Genomic DNA, 16,929 nt, shown 5'->3' with positions numbered 1-16,929 from the left:
AGCTGACCCCAGGTGATGGGTAAAGGAATGAAGGAAAAGAGCCAGTTATACCTTTCATTCCCGACTTACATTGAAACGTTGCCATATACGAGATGCATCTTGTCCCATGTGGGAGCTGGGCTCATTACACAACAGCTTGAGCAGCCACCCAAGGCCCAAGCACAAAGGTGTCAAGTAACTAGTGGGTATACTCTCGCATGTAGGTCATGAAAGTTGTCTATCTTCCAGACACCTCACCCACTAACATATTCCTTTTGAAAGCAAACATGAGGACATTCTCCAACTTCGTGAGCCATGGTTCTGGCTGGTGCATTGACACATTAGCCTCGGCGTGCACTCTACAGATCGTCTCACAAAATCAGTGTGTGTTCCTTAACACCTCTTTCTTGGACCTGTTAATGCTAATGAAGTCTCCTACACTAAGACCTGAAGTGTTGGGTCCTTTTCAGAAAGCACTACATGGCCATTAGAGGCCACAAGAGCATTTCATCTTCATCAGCATCCAACACTTCCCAGAGGGAGGGGATGGAGGACTCAAACCTGGGGTCAAGTACCACCGGATTTCGAGTCGGCCACAATTCCAGCACAAAACTGAAGGAGATCTCCTTCCATCAAGTGTAGGCAACTTCATACATTATGACGACTCTTTGCCAATGCAAAGGCTAGCAGAAAAAACATTCTTGAGAGTCAGATCCATTTCAGATGACCTCGTCAAAGGCTCGAACGGGGATGCATAAGAGCCTTGAGGACCAAGGTCACGTCCAACACCAAGGGTCAGAGATCTTTGGGTGGGCACGACTGTTCAAAGCACTTCTCAGCATAGACAACTCAAAGGAAGCAGAAAGGTCTATACCCTTCAAGTTTAAAGACCATACCAGTAAATGTAAAGACTACTCTACTCCTTCAATCTGTCCGTAGTGGCTTAGTGCATTTGGTAGCACATTCGTCTTGCCTGGAATGTACCTGGCTGGCCCTTCTATGGCATGGAATGTAGCCAAGGTGACTATCCGCTTTGACAGCTCTCAATGGGCCGCGAGACCATGCCTCCCTGGTAGGCGACGTAACCCACAGTCGTGCTGTAGCTTATCAGGACTACCTTGTGCTTCCTTAAATGTTTTTAGAGTGTTTGAAAGCCTTGAAAGGCTGCTAGCATCTCTGGGATGTTTAAATGCAGATGCCTCTCCTCTTCAGTCTACCCTCCAAAGGAAACCAGGTCATCCAGGAGTGCTCCCCACCCGTTCTTCAAAGCGTCCGAGAACAGGTGACAATCAGGAGGTGATAAACAATTAACGAAGGAATGGAACCTTCTAGCAGTAAATACTAAGACGCCAAGAACTGCCATTTCGGCTGCGATCAAACTTTCTTCAGATTGTGTATATACTGCGTATTAAGATGTCTTTTCTTGGTCTTGTTAGCAATTACTACTTGGAATGTGCAAAGGAGTTTTTTTCAGGGAGATCATAATTCTCATTCCCTTTTTGTATCGCATTGGAGCAATACTGTGATTTATACAACCATTGTGAAGAGGGAGTTTTACTTTCAGTGCCACTCATGGAGAAGTATGTTTCGATGGTTGCCGACCAAGTTAGCAGTTCTAAGCGTGAAAGGAAACGCACTTAACTCAGGGGAACATTCAGGGATGACTAGGCTATTTGATTATAGAGGGGATGACAACGATAATGACACACCTCCACCTTTGGACAACACAAAATTGAACCATCTTTCGATAGTGATGGTCTTCCTAAACTCTGGGCATCACTTGCTTCCTTAGTTAAGATTCAAAAGTTCAGTGAATACCCCCTTAATAATGATAATTCTGGTCCTTCACACACCATTGGCAAAGCTTACCTAACATCCCCAACAGTCATTCCAATACTGATAGCATTTTATGCAGTAAGGATTCTGAAAGTAAGCTGCGCTCTACAGATTCAAAAGCCTCACGCAGAACCTCAAAATCTTTATATACGTTAATTTCTTCTGCTGAATAAACCCTCGAAAAATCACAGTCTTTCTATAGGACAACTAAATTGTGAGACAGGAGACAAAGTGGGTTGACTTGATCCTAATAACTCTCGATTCACTAAAGTAAATGCTTATAACCTGTCTCAAATTACTTATGTGTATGCCATGGCATATTGAATGATTCCTTTAAATTCTAATGGGGTAAATGAAAATTCAACTAAGGTCAAAAATTTTTCATTATGATTCAGATAATAGAGTACACCATTCGGTTGTAAGGGCGGCTACTAGCTCATCACACAACGTTACTGGAATTAATGTAAGCGCTAGAAAATATAAGGGCAAAAGGAGTCCTCTATGCACTACTTCAGTTGCCCCCTTTTCAAATGGCAAACAAACAAAAATCAGCTGATTTCCAAACAGCCCATCCTACAGTACAAGCCAACGAGGAATAAAAAACTAAAAAAAGAAGAGAAAAGAGAGGAAGTATTGCATTTTCAACCTTTTATGGATTAATGTGAGTACGGAAATTTCTTATTCTACTGAATCAGGAAGAAGTGGCTCTTACCGAACAGTTTACACACTTCAATTCTCCAACTTCATGATGAATAATTAAAAACAATTGTCTCAGATTCAGAGAAATGCTGGTGATTTAAGTTCAAATTTAGTACATGAGACACCTATTCAACAGAGAGAGATGATGATTTTTACAAAATCAATTACTTAGCCTTGTCTCGGCTTACAATTTGGTAGCCAGTCTTCACCAAATAATTGTCTCATGAAAGAAAATGTCTAAATTTGGGTTATTCGAGTTGGCTTGACTATTATAAAGATTGTTTCTAGTCTCAGAAAAATTTGCAAGATATCAGGATTTACTTGTCATTCGGGATTTTCTGACTAAATTAAATAAAACTGCTTCAGATGGGACCTCCGGGGTGTTATCAGCCTTTGAGTGTTTTGTGATGAAAAGAGAATTATAATATCTACTCCTATTTGGGACCTGTGTTAGAGGGAATTAATATTGATGTCGATCTACCATGCTCTCTGGGATGCGTTGGCCATAAAATAGCTTGTGAGGTTCTAGTAAGAACATGTGAATTAGCATTGTTATGTTGCGGAGGAATACTCTCACGCATTAAGATGTTGGCACATGATGTGTCATTATTGCAGGTGGGCTTGAATAGTTTTGTGTTAGTGTGTTGCCCCACGCGTGAAAAAGTTTCATCAGGCGCAGGGATGGCGGTGCATGAGGTGATGTTCTCACGCGTAGGAACAACAACACATACAGCTTCATAGAGCTGAACAATAAGACTGGCTGAATCACAAAAAGCGGTAGAGTCTGCCTTTATCCAATCAACTTCCCAGCTCTAATAGGCTTGGAAGGAGGCCAGAACAAAAGAATTGTGTGGTTTTAGTAAGCTTTGGTGTGTGGATGCAACCGAAACAGTCTGACCACCCTTGACGTATGCCACTAAAGAGTCCTTAAGACTCTGTAGAGGATATCTGAGCTTAGAGGTACGAGGCAAGCTTGGTTCATGAGAACGGGTTGGAAACTGAAAACAATCATCTTCCTACTAGGCTGCCTGAAGACTATGGGGAAAAGTCATCACAACTCTACAGTTTCACAAATGGGAACATGAGTAGGCTTTCGATGCTCGAATTGGACGTGTTTTCAAGAACAGCACGGCTTTCTCTGAAAAATCATTCACATATTTACCTGTCAAAACCAAGGTTACTGGGCTATGACCTGGCTCTTGTAGTCATGAGAATTTTCTACAAGTGTTGGCTCAAGGTCCCACAGTGTATGATCAACTCTATTAAGATTACTAAGGGCGTCGTCACAAAATACTAGGGGGGAGGCTTTCGTTGCAGAACGGAACCTTCGTCTCCTACTCCTGTTGGGAGGTGACGAAATAGGAGAAAAATTTCACTAGTTTTTAACGACGAGAATAACATCCCTTTCAATGGGAGAATGTCCACTCCTAGCTGTACTTACATGGTGATTTCATTGAACATCTCGTCTAGGTAGGAGGGGCAAAAGGGATGCAGATCTACATCTGATTGGCTCATGAAAATGCCACAAAGGTAGCTATCCTGGCCGGGCATGAAAGCAAATTTTGAGGCTTACTAGACATAAAGCACTTACTCATAACTCGTAGATAATGAATAGTAACACAAGTGACCGTAAATATTCACTATAAGGTTAAGCGAGTTGAATGCGAAAGTCTCAATCATAGAGAGGCAGTGAAGGCATATCATCTTAACTTCATGACCAGGATTGTAGTGAAGTGTCATGTGCAGTGGTTTTTTAGCAACTAAGATTGATGCAATCAAACCAATTTTCTTCGATTGTCTGATCGTAGAGAAAACAAAACTAGGATTAGCCCATATATGTGGCTCAGAAGTTTGTATCTGCATAGGAATAAACTGGAGAGGTATTAAATAAAATATGCAGTTCCCTCAAGTCATTTATAGGCATACTAATCAACAGAGTACTTGTTACCTGAAACTAAAATACATACATCAACAATTTTTTTGGCCAAATATATGGGTTTCAAAAATGAATTTATTTACTTACCGAATATCGTATTTCCAAATAATCAGATTCGTTAGGGACTTCAAACTTCTCGAAAGCATAGAATTTCTTAGTTTTCCGTGATTTAAATTCAAGAATGGAGAATTTTTCTGTGATGTTTGACGCAAATTCATTATAAACATCTCCCAAATTTATATTATCAGTTTCTTGACGCGTCTTTAAATTCAGGCGCTGTAGGGCATCACATGAAACAAATGTTCATCATTAGTTCATCGTTCATAGTTAAAGTGCATCAGAAATTGAAAAGAAAAGTAAAAAAACTCTTCAATAAATAACAATTAACTTTTGAAAAACATGATCTTTAAAAATGCAATAACATGGTTTGCTAATCATAGTGGTAGAGTGACGAAATCAATGCTGTGTTTTAAGCTATGATTGAAAATGGATTTATGTAGAGCATCAATCTATTTAGTATTGTATTTAACATTTCTTAAAGAACTAGGATTTTTGCTTATGTGTACGTACATATATACATATGTGCATATATATATATATATATATATATATATATATATATATATATATATATATATATATATATATATAGACACATATGTATGTATGTACGTATGTGTACGTACATATATACATATGTCTATATATATATACATATACTGTACATAATATATATATATATATATATATATATATATACACACACACACATATGTATGTATGTACGTATGTGTACGTACATATATACATATGTGTATATATATATATATATATATATATATATATATATATATATATAAATATATATATATATATATATATATATATAACTATATATATATATATATATATATATATATAACTATATATATATATATATATATATATAACTATATATATATATAACTATATATATATATATATATATATATATATATATATATATATATATATCTAAGCAAAATATAAATTTGTTTAGTACTTAATTGACACTTGCCAAACAAAACAAAAAAGATTTAGAGAGAGAGAGAGAGAGAGAGAGAGAGAGAGAGAGAGAGAGAGAGGAGAGAGAGAGAGAGAGAGAGAGATCAGCTGATTAAGTCAAATACCGTATTATTAAGTTTCTTTCATCGACATGAATCCACCAATTGCTTAAAACAATTTAACATATATGGATGTTAATTTAACTCAAGGTTATTAAAGATAATAATGCATAGTTAAGTTATTTATTTCAAGTAAAACTATTAATCTAGTTGAAATATCGAAATATTTGGTGAATTAGGGACCACATTAAACAGAAAGTATTTCCAGGGGAAAAATTTGTTTCGTATCCATGAGTTAGCATACGCTTCAGTTTTCATAAACTGAAGTAATTAATTGCAGATAACGAGAGTTGACTGTACTAATTATGAATATATATCAGATATAAAACTTAGCAAACAATACAGTATTCACAAAATTCACATTTCAAACAAGCACGAGTAGCTCTCACCTTGACTCTCGGTAATAGATAAACTCTACGTTCAATTTTCTTGACAGAAATACAGCAACTGGTGTAACTCTGAACGGAGTCAATCCATACTTTCCCAAACAAATAAACAGTGCCAGGCTGTTTGAAGGGCTCTTCATATGCATCCAGCCAGTAAAATCTAAGGACCTAAAATATTTAAATTTAAAAGATTAGTTTCACAAAAAAAAAATAATCATAGCAAATTTCATCACACGAAGCAACAATCAAAAAAACCTATTTTCTAAATACAGTATACATATTTTCTATTGTCTGGTTTACTATCAAATTTTATTCCCTTGAATAACTCACCAAGTTCACTGGAGCAATAAGATTTATGGTCACACGGTTAAATCCAACATATCTAGAACAAGTACTGTACCAAGAAAGCTTAAGACAAAGTAAAACAACCTCACAGACTAAACATGGTAGGTATAAATAAATAAGCCTTAAACATAAAGACCAAAAGGCACATTTGAGATAAATTTAGACTTTAACATGTAAAAAGTACAACTACTCATGACACATTTCTTTAACTACACCAATGTCCAATCAAGCCACACAGTGAAATGGTAATATAAATCATCTTAAACATTTGGCCATTTTCCCTGAGAGGAAATTAACTTTTTGATCTATTAGATAACATTCTTCAATGATTACATTACTGCTGTATTTTGGATGAATCCTGCATAGAGAATCTTAACATTAATAGTTTCAAAAACCAAAACACAAAGTTTATCAGTAGAGAATCGCACAAACCCAACACACAGTACACTGTATCAGTCGCCTACTTGCTTCAATACACTTTCTATATTGATATAAAGGCTCTCCCATTGGAATACTCTCTAAGTTATAATTTAATGCAAATGCTTTTCTGTTGAGTACAATAACTCTTTCACTACGAAGCCATGGATTCGCTACTAGAGCTCAATACGAGATTTGTCATCCTCAGATATACTCGCTTATTTATCCTATTATAAGCTACATTACTTGTTTATTTGTTTTACTGCTGATTACAAAATAATTTTTTTCAAAGTTTTCTTTATTCTCCATTGTATTTTAACCAAAATGTTTTTCCATTCATGGTTAATGATTTAGAATATTTTTGGAAATTTTTTTTTATGTAATTATCTCTAAATAATGGTAAAACACTGTGATTTTCTGAAAAAAAAAAATATATATATTAATTGAAGTGATTATGTTATTCTGTTATAATTCCACGACAAATAGCCGGCAAACGATATAAAACTACAAGCTAATAATAATGAACTTTACGTTGACCCAAAATATAAGAATATCCTTTTATTTCCTTTGACAAAAGAAATATTTTATAATTTATAATGATAGGGTACAATAAAGCACTGCAATTTAAGAGTAAAAAACTTTTATATATTTATTGAAGTGACTGTTATTCAGTAATAATTCCACGATATATAACCGTCGAAAGATATAAAACTACTGGACAGTAATATTGGAATTTACGTTATACAGAAACATAATGAAAATATCCATTTGTTAACTCTGACACAAGATGTATTCTATAATGTATAATTTATAAGGAATAAATACGATAAACAAATACAAATCAACAAAAAACTGTTGAAAAAAGATATATATATATATATATATATATATATATATATATATATATATATATATATATATATATATAATGATAATAATAAAGTGGTGATAATCATAAAAAAACACCAATAATAATAGTAATAATGATAAAAATTGAGATCATGCAGCTGCAAGTATTTCAATAATAACTTGCATATATTTTACCAGTGCAGCATATATCTAATACCTAGGGTTATTATTAGTTCGATATATATATATATATATATATATATATATATATATATATATATATATATATATATATATATATACATATATATATATATATGTGTATATATATATATATATATATATACATATATATATATATATATATATATATATATATATATATATATATATATATGTATATATATGTGTGTGTGTGTATATATATATATATATATGTATATATATGTGTGTATATATATATATATATATATATATATATATATATATATATATATATATATATATAAATACTGTGTATATATATATGCGTAAAAAATCACAGGAAAACGTGATGCTCAGATGCAGAAGAACCACAGGGAAAATTAGAATACGAAATATACGCTTAAGTCCTGACTAGTTTCGTGATACTTCCTCAAGTCCTTTGAGGAAGTATCACGAAACTAGTCAGGATTTAAGCGTATATTTCGTATTTTCATTTTCCCTGTGGTTCTTCTGCATATATATATATATATATATATATATATATATATATATATAATATATATATATATATATATATATATATATATATATATATATATATATAAATATATATATATATATGCATAAAAATCACAGAAAGACGTGATGCTCAGAGATTATATATATATATATATATATATATATATATATATATATATATATATATATATATATATATATATATATATATATATACTGTATATATATTTTTGGGCTCAAGCCATGGCATCCTGATGGAAGGTTCCTTTTTGGTAGCTTCCTTGGGTATAAAACTACTAAGATATTCCCAGAGAATTTAACCACAGGTTATCACAGAATTCTAACTTCTGGAGCGAGTATCCCAAAGGTTTCCCTTTAAGACATCGTATATCAACAGGGGACGCATGTCTGAACGCGCCACATAGCTATCTTCACCCCGAACAGAGTTAATGCTTCGGTGTGTAAGGGTTGAGAATAGCTGGGAGCCGCTCCACAGCCAATCTCACTCGTGGCTACTACTGATACTCGAGACGTAAACAAACGGGCGCCATTGCTCAAATGACGTCACGCCCGTCTTCATCCTTTGTTTAGTAGCTGCCCTACTTAGACGGATTTTCCCTGTGCTTCTTTTATCGATTTGCATCTACGTTATGTCGCTACCTTCAGCCTCACCCTCTTCTGGAAAGTTGAGTACAAGGTTCCAGTATTGTTTAGTTAAGCTCTGGCCGTAAAGTAAATATTACTTTCCGAGATAATTGCTGTTTTGTGGCAGAGCTGTGCCTCTACCGGACCCGCCATTTTATGGCGTCGTTGTTGTTATGCATGCCTTATTTAGTTAGCCACAACAACGCTTCCGGCCTTATTTACTAATCGAATACATTAGTTTATTTAGTCTTCATAGCTAGGAACTTTTATATCGTGTTTCGACGCTTTTTATCGGTCATCGATTGACCTCATACCAGTCGGCTTCTATAGCCCCCAGGCCAGGCGCCTGTACATAAGTGTTCATGCATGATTTTATTAGTGATCCTAGGCTAAGTTATGAAGATAGGGGCATTATTTTACAATACTTTCGACCGTGATGCAATGTTCTTTCGCCTTCAGGGACCATATAGGGGATAGGTTAGTTAGTGTCTCTTCCTAACCTAACCTACTTGTAGGACCCCTATATGCTTCCTTCATCCCCTGCCTTGGCATTCCCTCTAATTAGCCTTGATTCCCTTTCTGAGTAAAGGGATCAAGTGTCTAATGGAGTATTTATCGCCTCTCAGTCCTCCCTATGGGAATGAACCCCCCTTAGGGTTGCGTCCGAGAGTGAGGTTAGGCTAGCCCTACCTCTATGGCTAGGATTAGTCTATGACTATCCTGCGATAGCGATATGTCTTCTACCTTTCCTAGTTCAGGACTATTAGCCCTGATCTAGGTTAGGTTAGGAAGGTTTCTCTGTTCCCTGCTGAAACTGTACCCATGCACCGTTTCAGCCGATCTGCCTTATCTTAGGTTAGGGAGTGTCCTCCCTTTCCCTAGTGGCCGCTCTGGTACAGAAACCCTTCCTTGGAAGACTTCTCTCTACTCCCCTCCCCACCTATCTCTTGTATAGCCTAGCCTATGCTTAGGTTAGTCTATACCCACCTGTCCCCTGTCCTACAACTCCTCCTTAGGGTGGAGTAGTAGGGCTACCCGAGCTTCCCTGTGCAGTCCGCTCTGGTACATATACCCTTCATAGTGTCCTATGGGGTTAGTCTCTAGATGTGTTCTGCATATGGGGGGCTCCCCTCTTTGGTTGTCCCCTAGCCCTCCCTTGGGCTACCTAGCTCCCGGTCCTCAGTGACCCCTGCTCCTGGATGATAGAGCCTGTCTCTATCATGGGTACACCCTCTCAGGGGGGGGATGTCCGGAGTCCATGACTGAACTTCCTGCATCCCTCCCCCCCCCCTGTCTCTCTCACTATCCGGGTGCTGGTCTCTTGCCGCCTCCACTGTCGGCGATACCCGCCTCCTACCTTGGTGAATCTCCCTACCCTTGCCGCCAGCCCCCTGTGTGCCGGGGGACTGCCGACTGCCGCCGGCTCCTACCGGCGGCTCTCCTCCCTCCTAGCTTGTCGTCCGCTCGCCGGTCGGCCGCCGGAGTGCCGGCAACCCGGTTCCGCTATACATTGTCCCAGTCACCAAACCGGCATCCTCCGACTGCCGGAGCCGCCGCTCCCCTGCCGGCGTGCCGCCGTTGTACCGGCGGCCGCCACCCTGGTATACTCTTGACTTACATATTGTCTGTCTTAATGCCAGAAACTCTGTCGGAGCGACCTCCGGCATGCCGGAAACCCCCGGAGGCGTCAAGAATACTTGCACCCCCTTCTTCTAGCTATCATATGATACTGATAGCCCTATACCGCAAACAGATGGACTGTTTCCACTATTAAGATCAATACCTTGGTACTGTTCTGTTAGGGATCATGCTGTCTCTTTGCACTCTTCTAATTCCAGCATGCTGCGTGCATCTTTGCACGGCTGGTTGCCGGAAGCAGTTACCTTAAAAGGAGGCCCTCTAGCCCCTAGTTTGGGACCGAATGATCTCGGTCCCAATCTTACCCTTGGTTTTTCCACGGAATTCCATTACCCTATGGAACTCTAAGGAATACTATCCGGTGCCTTCGGTCTCTCGGATTATCCAAGGACAAAGCTTACGGTAGCCAGCCGGGCGAGATGCATGGAGTATGTTCTCTTTACTATTTCAATCTCTATGCATCACACCCTTCTTTAAGTTAAAATTAATAATTAATATTAACTTAGTTTAAGAGCCATTCTTATGACTCCCCCATACTCATTTTCTCTTTCTTCCACAGGAGGAGCAGATGAAGTGTGACTTCGCCTTCTGCGCTGTGAAACGCCCGCAGTTTTACGGGCATACGGCTTGCAGGACTCACGCCCCTTGTGCCGACAAGAAAGGGGATCTGAAGTTTTGGAATCCACTGAACTGTACGGTCTGCCAGGCTCACATGGCTGACGCCTTCCATAACCCTCCCTCAGCGGAGGTCAGAGACATTTCTCGTGAAAAGCTACGCAAGTGGGTGCGTGGCTTCCAGAAAAATGCCACCGGCCCTTACCTGGCCACAGAAGAATTGAGGTCACTCCTGTTCCCTAAGGCCTCCCCTGATTCAGTGGTACCCAAAGACGTGATTCCCATTGTCCAACTTACAGTGGAACCTGATGTTGTCATGGCTCAGTCCATGCATGAGTGTCGCCTGGATTCCGGAGATGACGAACAGATGTCGGATGTCTCGGAAGACACGGAGAAGACGCTTATGGCTCAAGGAGCCGAAGATGACGAAGACAAGGTGGAATACGCCGAGTCGGAGCAAGAGGTCGCTCCTCCTTCCATCCCCCCTCCTACTCCTACACCGACGGAAGTGTCTATTCCGTCTACCTCCTCGACCCCGGATCCCTCTTCTTCCACTCAAGAAATGATCCGACTAATTAGAGCCGTCATGGACGACAGGTTGAAGGAGAATCAGGAGTTCATCAGGTCCATGATGGGATCCAGAGAACCGAAGAGGATTTCGGTTAAGGATCTCCCCGCTTGCTCACATGCCAACCCGTGGAGGTATGCTGAGCATATGGTTATCGCGACCGGCAGGATCTTTGTCAGCGATAAGATCGGCACGGTCCCCTTGGAAGACGTGGAGTTCTTCCCAAACTTTGAGGCCTACCCGGACTGTTACGTCCGTCTGCGTTCTGAACCTGCCTCGAAGGAAGAGACCGAACCGAAGGAAGAGATAGTGTTCGATCTCGCAAAGGCCCAGGCTATGCTAGCCACCACATTCAAGAGTAGGGGCTTTACCTGCTCTAAGCTTCCGGCCCTGAGCAAGAAGCACCCTACTTATGTCGCACCTGAAAGTGCGATTCTTCCATTCCTGGAAAAGGCCTTAGCTGCGTGCCTTAAAGCTGCGGAAGAAGGGAAAGCCTGCCCTGCACTGGAGGAGTGCAGACCCTTCTCCATAGTAACTCCCCCTGACGCTCGAAACTGGAAGGATGTCCAGCATACTTTCGTCGTGGGAAAGCTAGATCCTGACGTCGCCGGACGTCAGTTTAATGAAGACCTCCCTAAGCTCAACGATCACCTCCTTCGTCGGGAACAAGATACGAAGGAGAGGCTCGCAGCATCCTTATCTCATCAAGTCCAACTTGAAATTATGGCCTGTGACACCAGAGTACCAGACCACTACATGGTACTCTCCAAATCCCACCTGATGACCGTGATGAAGGACTTGTACCACTTCATAAAGGCTCGGAGAGCCTGTCGTGAATTCGTGTTTGCAGGTGCCACCGTGAAACACGAACCCCGGAGGCTGATTTCCTCCAACATCTGGGGTAAACACCTCTTTCCCTCTGACCTCGTGAAGGAAATCACCGACAGAGCCGCCACGGAGAATAGGAACCTTCTCCACAAGTGGGGCATGTCCAAGAAAAGGAAACCCTCTCAGGACGACGGACCTCAACCTAAGAGGAAATCCCAAAAACAGAAACCCCAGCAACGTCAACAAAGACGTCAGTTTCCGGGACCCGCTACCTCCCAAGTGGTTGCCCAACCACAACAGACCTTTCAATTGGTCCCCCAACCGGTGTTGTCACAGTCACCGGTCTTCACCCCTGCTTTCGAGCAACAGTCAACTACCTTTCGTCCCAAAGGTAGAGGCAAGCAAAGACGCTTCTCGCCGTCCCTCCAGAGGCAGAGGAGGAAAGGGAGCTAGCGGCCGAGGCAGCAAGCCCTCGGGACACCAGAAGCAATGAAGTGCTTCCGGTGGGAGGAAGACTCCGCCAATTCCAGGATCGTTGGACCTTCGATCCCTGGGCACACAGCATCGTCAAGAAGGGTCTAGGCTGGAGTTGGACTCAACCACCCCCATTCATCCAGCAATTCTTCCAACAATCAACCCCTCTTCTGGAAGAATATGTCCTAGATCTCTTGAACAAGAAGGTGATAAGGAAGGTAAAGTCCACCAGGTTCCAAGGGAGACTGTTTTGTGTCCCCAAGAAAGACTCAGACAAACTCAGAGTCATTCTGGACTTATCCCCCCTCAACAAGTTCATAGCGAACGACAAGTTCAAGATGCTGACTCTTCAACAGATAAGGACCCTTCTACCTCGAGGTTCCTACACGGTCTCCATAGACCTGGCGGATGCCTACTGGCACGTTCCAATGAACCATCACGCTTCCTCCTACCTAGGATTTCGACTCCAAAGGAAGAGCTACGCCTTCCGGGCCATGCCCTTCGGCCTCAACGTGGCCCCTCGGATCTTCACAAAACTGGCGGATGCCATAGTACAACAGCTCCGCCTACGAAACGTCCAGGTGATGGCCTACCTCGACGACTGGCTAGTCTGGGCTCCATCGCCCGAAGATTGTGTAAAATCTTGCAACAAAGTCACCCAGTACCTAGAACACCTGGGATTCAAGATCAACGAGAAAAAATCTCGCCTCTCTCCAGCTCAGAAGTTCCAGTGGTTGGGAATCCACTGGAACCTTCAGTCACACCGCCTTTCCATCCCCCAGAAGAAAAGGAAGGAAATAGCAGGGTCTGTCAAGCGACTGCTGAAATCCAAACGCATTTCAAGACGCCAGCAGGAACGAGTTCTAGGCTCTCTACAGTTCGCCTCAGTGACAAACCCAGTGCTTCGCGCACAGCTAAAGGATGCCGCGGGAGTCTGGAGACGTTCGGCATCCATCGCTCGAAGAGACCTCAAGAGACGGCTTCCAAACAGACTGCGACTTCTCCTAAAGCCGTGGTCAGAAGCAAAGGCCCTGAAAAGGTCCATTCCTCTCCAACACCCTCCTCCATCACTCAACATCCACACGGACGCTTCGCTGGAGGGTTGGGGAGGTCACTCCCACCAAAAACAGGCTCAAGGCACCTGGTCTCCCCTGTTCAAGACGTTCCACATAAACATCTTGGAGGCCATGGCGGTCCTTCTAACCCTAAAGAAGTTATCCCCGCCGCCCTCGATCCACATCCGTCTAACCCTAGACAACTCGGTGGTAGTTCGTTGTCTCAATCGCCAAGGCTCAAGATCGCCCCAGATAAATCAGGTGCTTCTCCCAATCTTCCGTCTGGCAGAGAAGAAGAAGTGGCACTTGTCTGCAGTTCACCTACAAGGATTCCGCAACGTGACAGCGGATGCTCTATCTTGGACAAACCCGATAGAGTCGGAATGGTCTCTAGACGCAAGATCGTTCTCCTTCATCTCTCACCAAGTCCCAGAACTTCAGATAGATCTCTTTGCAACGAGCGACAACAATCAACTTCCTCGGTATGTGGCCCCGTACGAGGACCCCAAAGCAGAAGCAGTGGATGCCATGTCACTGGATTGGAACAGATGGTCCAAGATCTACCTGTTCCCCCCCACCAACCTTCTGTTGAAAGTCCTCTCCAAACTGAGAACCTTCAAAGGGACAGCGGCCCTAGTGGCTCCCAAGTGGCCTCGGAGCAACTGGTACCCCCCTGGTCCTGGAGCTGCAGCCCAAGCTGATCCCTCTCCCGGGCCCAGTTCTCTCTCAACAAGTACAGAAGTCGACTGTCTTCGCTTCATCATCGAAAATCAAGGACCTTCATCTCATGATTTTCTCTCCCTAGCCGCAAAGAAGAGGTTTGGGATCTCGAAGAAAAGTCTGGACTTCCTAGAGGAATACAAGACCGAATCCACAAGACGGCAATATGAATCATCCTGGAGGAAATGGGTCTCCTTCGTCAAGACAAAAAATCCTAAAGAAATCACGATTGATTTCTGCATGTCCTTCTTTATTCACCTTCATGGACAGGGATTAGCAGCCAATACGATATCAACCTGCAAATCGGCCTTGACCAGACCAATTCTATATGCTTTCCAAATTGATCTGTCCAGCGACATCTTCAACAAACTACCGAAAGCATGTGCTCGCCTACGCCCAGCACCCCCACCGAAACCGATCTCCTGGTCACTAGACAAGGTGCTCCATTTCGCCTCCAACTTGGACAATGATTCATGCCCTCTCAAGGATCTGACTCAGAAAGTTATATTTCTCTTTGCTCTCGCTTCAGGAGCTCGAGTCAGCGAAATAGTGGCTTTATCAAGAGAGGATGGACACATCCTGTTTACCGATACAGGTGAAGTTACCCTCTCCCCTGATCCGACGTTTCTCGCCAAAAATGAATTACCCACCAAAAGATGGGGCCCTTGGAGAATATGCCCCCTGAAGGAGAATGCCTCTCTATGTCCAGTAGAGAGCCTCAAGGTCTATCTTCGCAGAACTTCAAACTTTGGTGGAGGCCAACTCTTCAAAGGAGAAACATCGGGCAGCGACCTGTCACTGAAACAATTAAGAGCGAAAATCACCTACTTCATTCGCAGAGCGGATCCTAACAGTACACCCGCTGGTCATGATCCTAGAAAAGTGGCATCATCTCTGAATTTCTTTCAGAGTATGGACTTTGAAAGCCTTAAAAACTTCACGGGTTGGAAGTCCTCGCGAGTTTTCTTTAAACATTATGCGAAACAAGTGCACGAAGTCAAACATTTTGTGGTAGCCGCAGGTAGTGTTATGAAACCTGCACCTAATTCTGCGTAGAACAGTGAGTTACTTGGGACTCTAACTCTTCGGGTGCCTATGTTGACCCTCGAGCGATTCATAGTGATGTCGAAAACACTTAGTGCTTTTATAACTGTTCTTATCCCAGGTGAAATGTCATAGTTGTCACACAAGTGCCGCATGCCCTGAGCATGACGTGTTTTTTTTTAATCAAAGACTTGCGTTCCTCGAGAACGAGTGCCTACTAATAAACTTGAAATTCCTTTTCAGATTCAAGAGCAAGTCTTTATTACTATGTACATTATAATTACTGTAAATGAACTTTACTTATTGCTGTAAATTATTTAATTTCTGCATTTGTGAAATAAAATTTCTATTTTATTACCTGTGCGTCTCAATCAGCTCCTACTTACTATGAAATACATGCCTGTCATAGTTTTATTATTCCCCCTTTTCCTTATGGTTATGAAGAAATTAAGATGCTAACTCTTAATTTATATTCACTCTGATTATGTAAGGTTCCAACACGAATACTTACTTTTATTACCCGGGAGATGAACCATCACTCTCAATACACAGTGCCCAACCACCACTGGTCTAATTTTCAGAATGTTCCTATACAAATACCAAACATTCGGCTTCATCTCCAAGTTCTTCAAGTTCTTCTATCAGGATGAATAGCCCTTCAATACCACTTTGACGTCGGCATGGCCCATGGGAACTTCACTGCCAAGGGGGGCAGGATGCTTCTTCCCTATGGTCCTTTATCAAAGATTACTATGCTGTTTTGTCAATGCCTTGGCACTTACTATTAGGGGAAAATCTACCACGATACATTGATTCTCTGGTATTCTTCCATCAGGACGCCATGGCTTGAGCCCAAAAAACGGATTTTGAGCGAAGCGAAAAATCTATTTTTGGGTGAGATAGCCATGGCGTCCTGATGGACCCTCCCTGCTACTTCGTCCAGTTTTAGATCCCACCCTGTTCTACTGTATCATGGTGTTGGGCAAGCAACTGGCTTCAGGATGAAGAC

The 16,929-nt window shown here is 41.5% G+C and overlaps 1 protein-coding gene across 1 annotated transcript in view; it reads right to left on the bottom strand.

Annotated features, from left to right (window-relative positions):
* LOC137619872 (DNA polymerase alpha catalytic subunit-like) overlaps positions 1-16,929 on the bottom strand; it is a 172,871-nt gene that overhangs the window by 76,673 nt on the left and 79,269 nt on the right. Inside the window, exons 7-8 of the mRNA XM_068350162.1 lie at positions 6,003-6,167; positions 4,538-4,726 (exon numbers count right to left, since the gene is read on the bottom strand). Of these exons, the coding sequence (XP_068206263.1) occupies positions 4,538-4,726; positions 6,003-6,167 (354 nt within the window). The remainder of the gene's footprint in view (positions 1-4,537; positions 4,727-6,002; positions 6,168-16,929) is intronic.

Source organism: Palaemon carinicauda, chromosome 26 (assembly GCF_036898095.1).
Source record: "Palaemon carinicauda isolate YSFRI2023 chromosome 26, ASM3689809v2, whole genome shotgun sequence".
Classification (NCBI taxonomy): Eukaryota; Metazoa; Arthropoda; class Malacostraca; order Decapoda; family Palaemonidae; genus Palaemon; species Palaemon carinicauda.
Note: the sequence above shows the minus strand (reverse complement) of the source record. Positions and strands in the feature narration are given on the sequence as shown.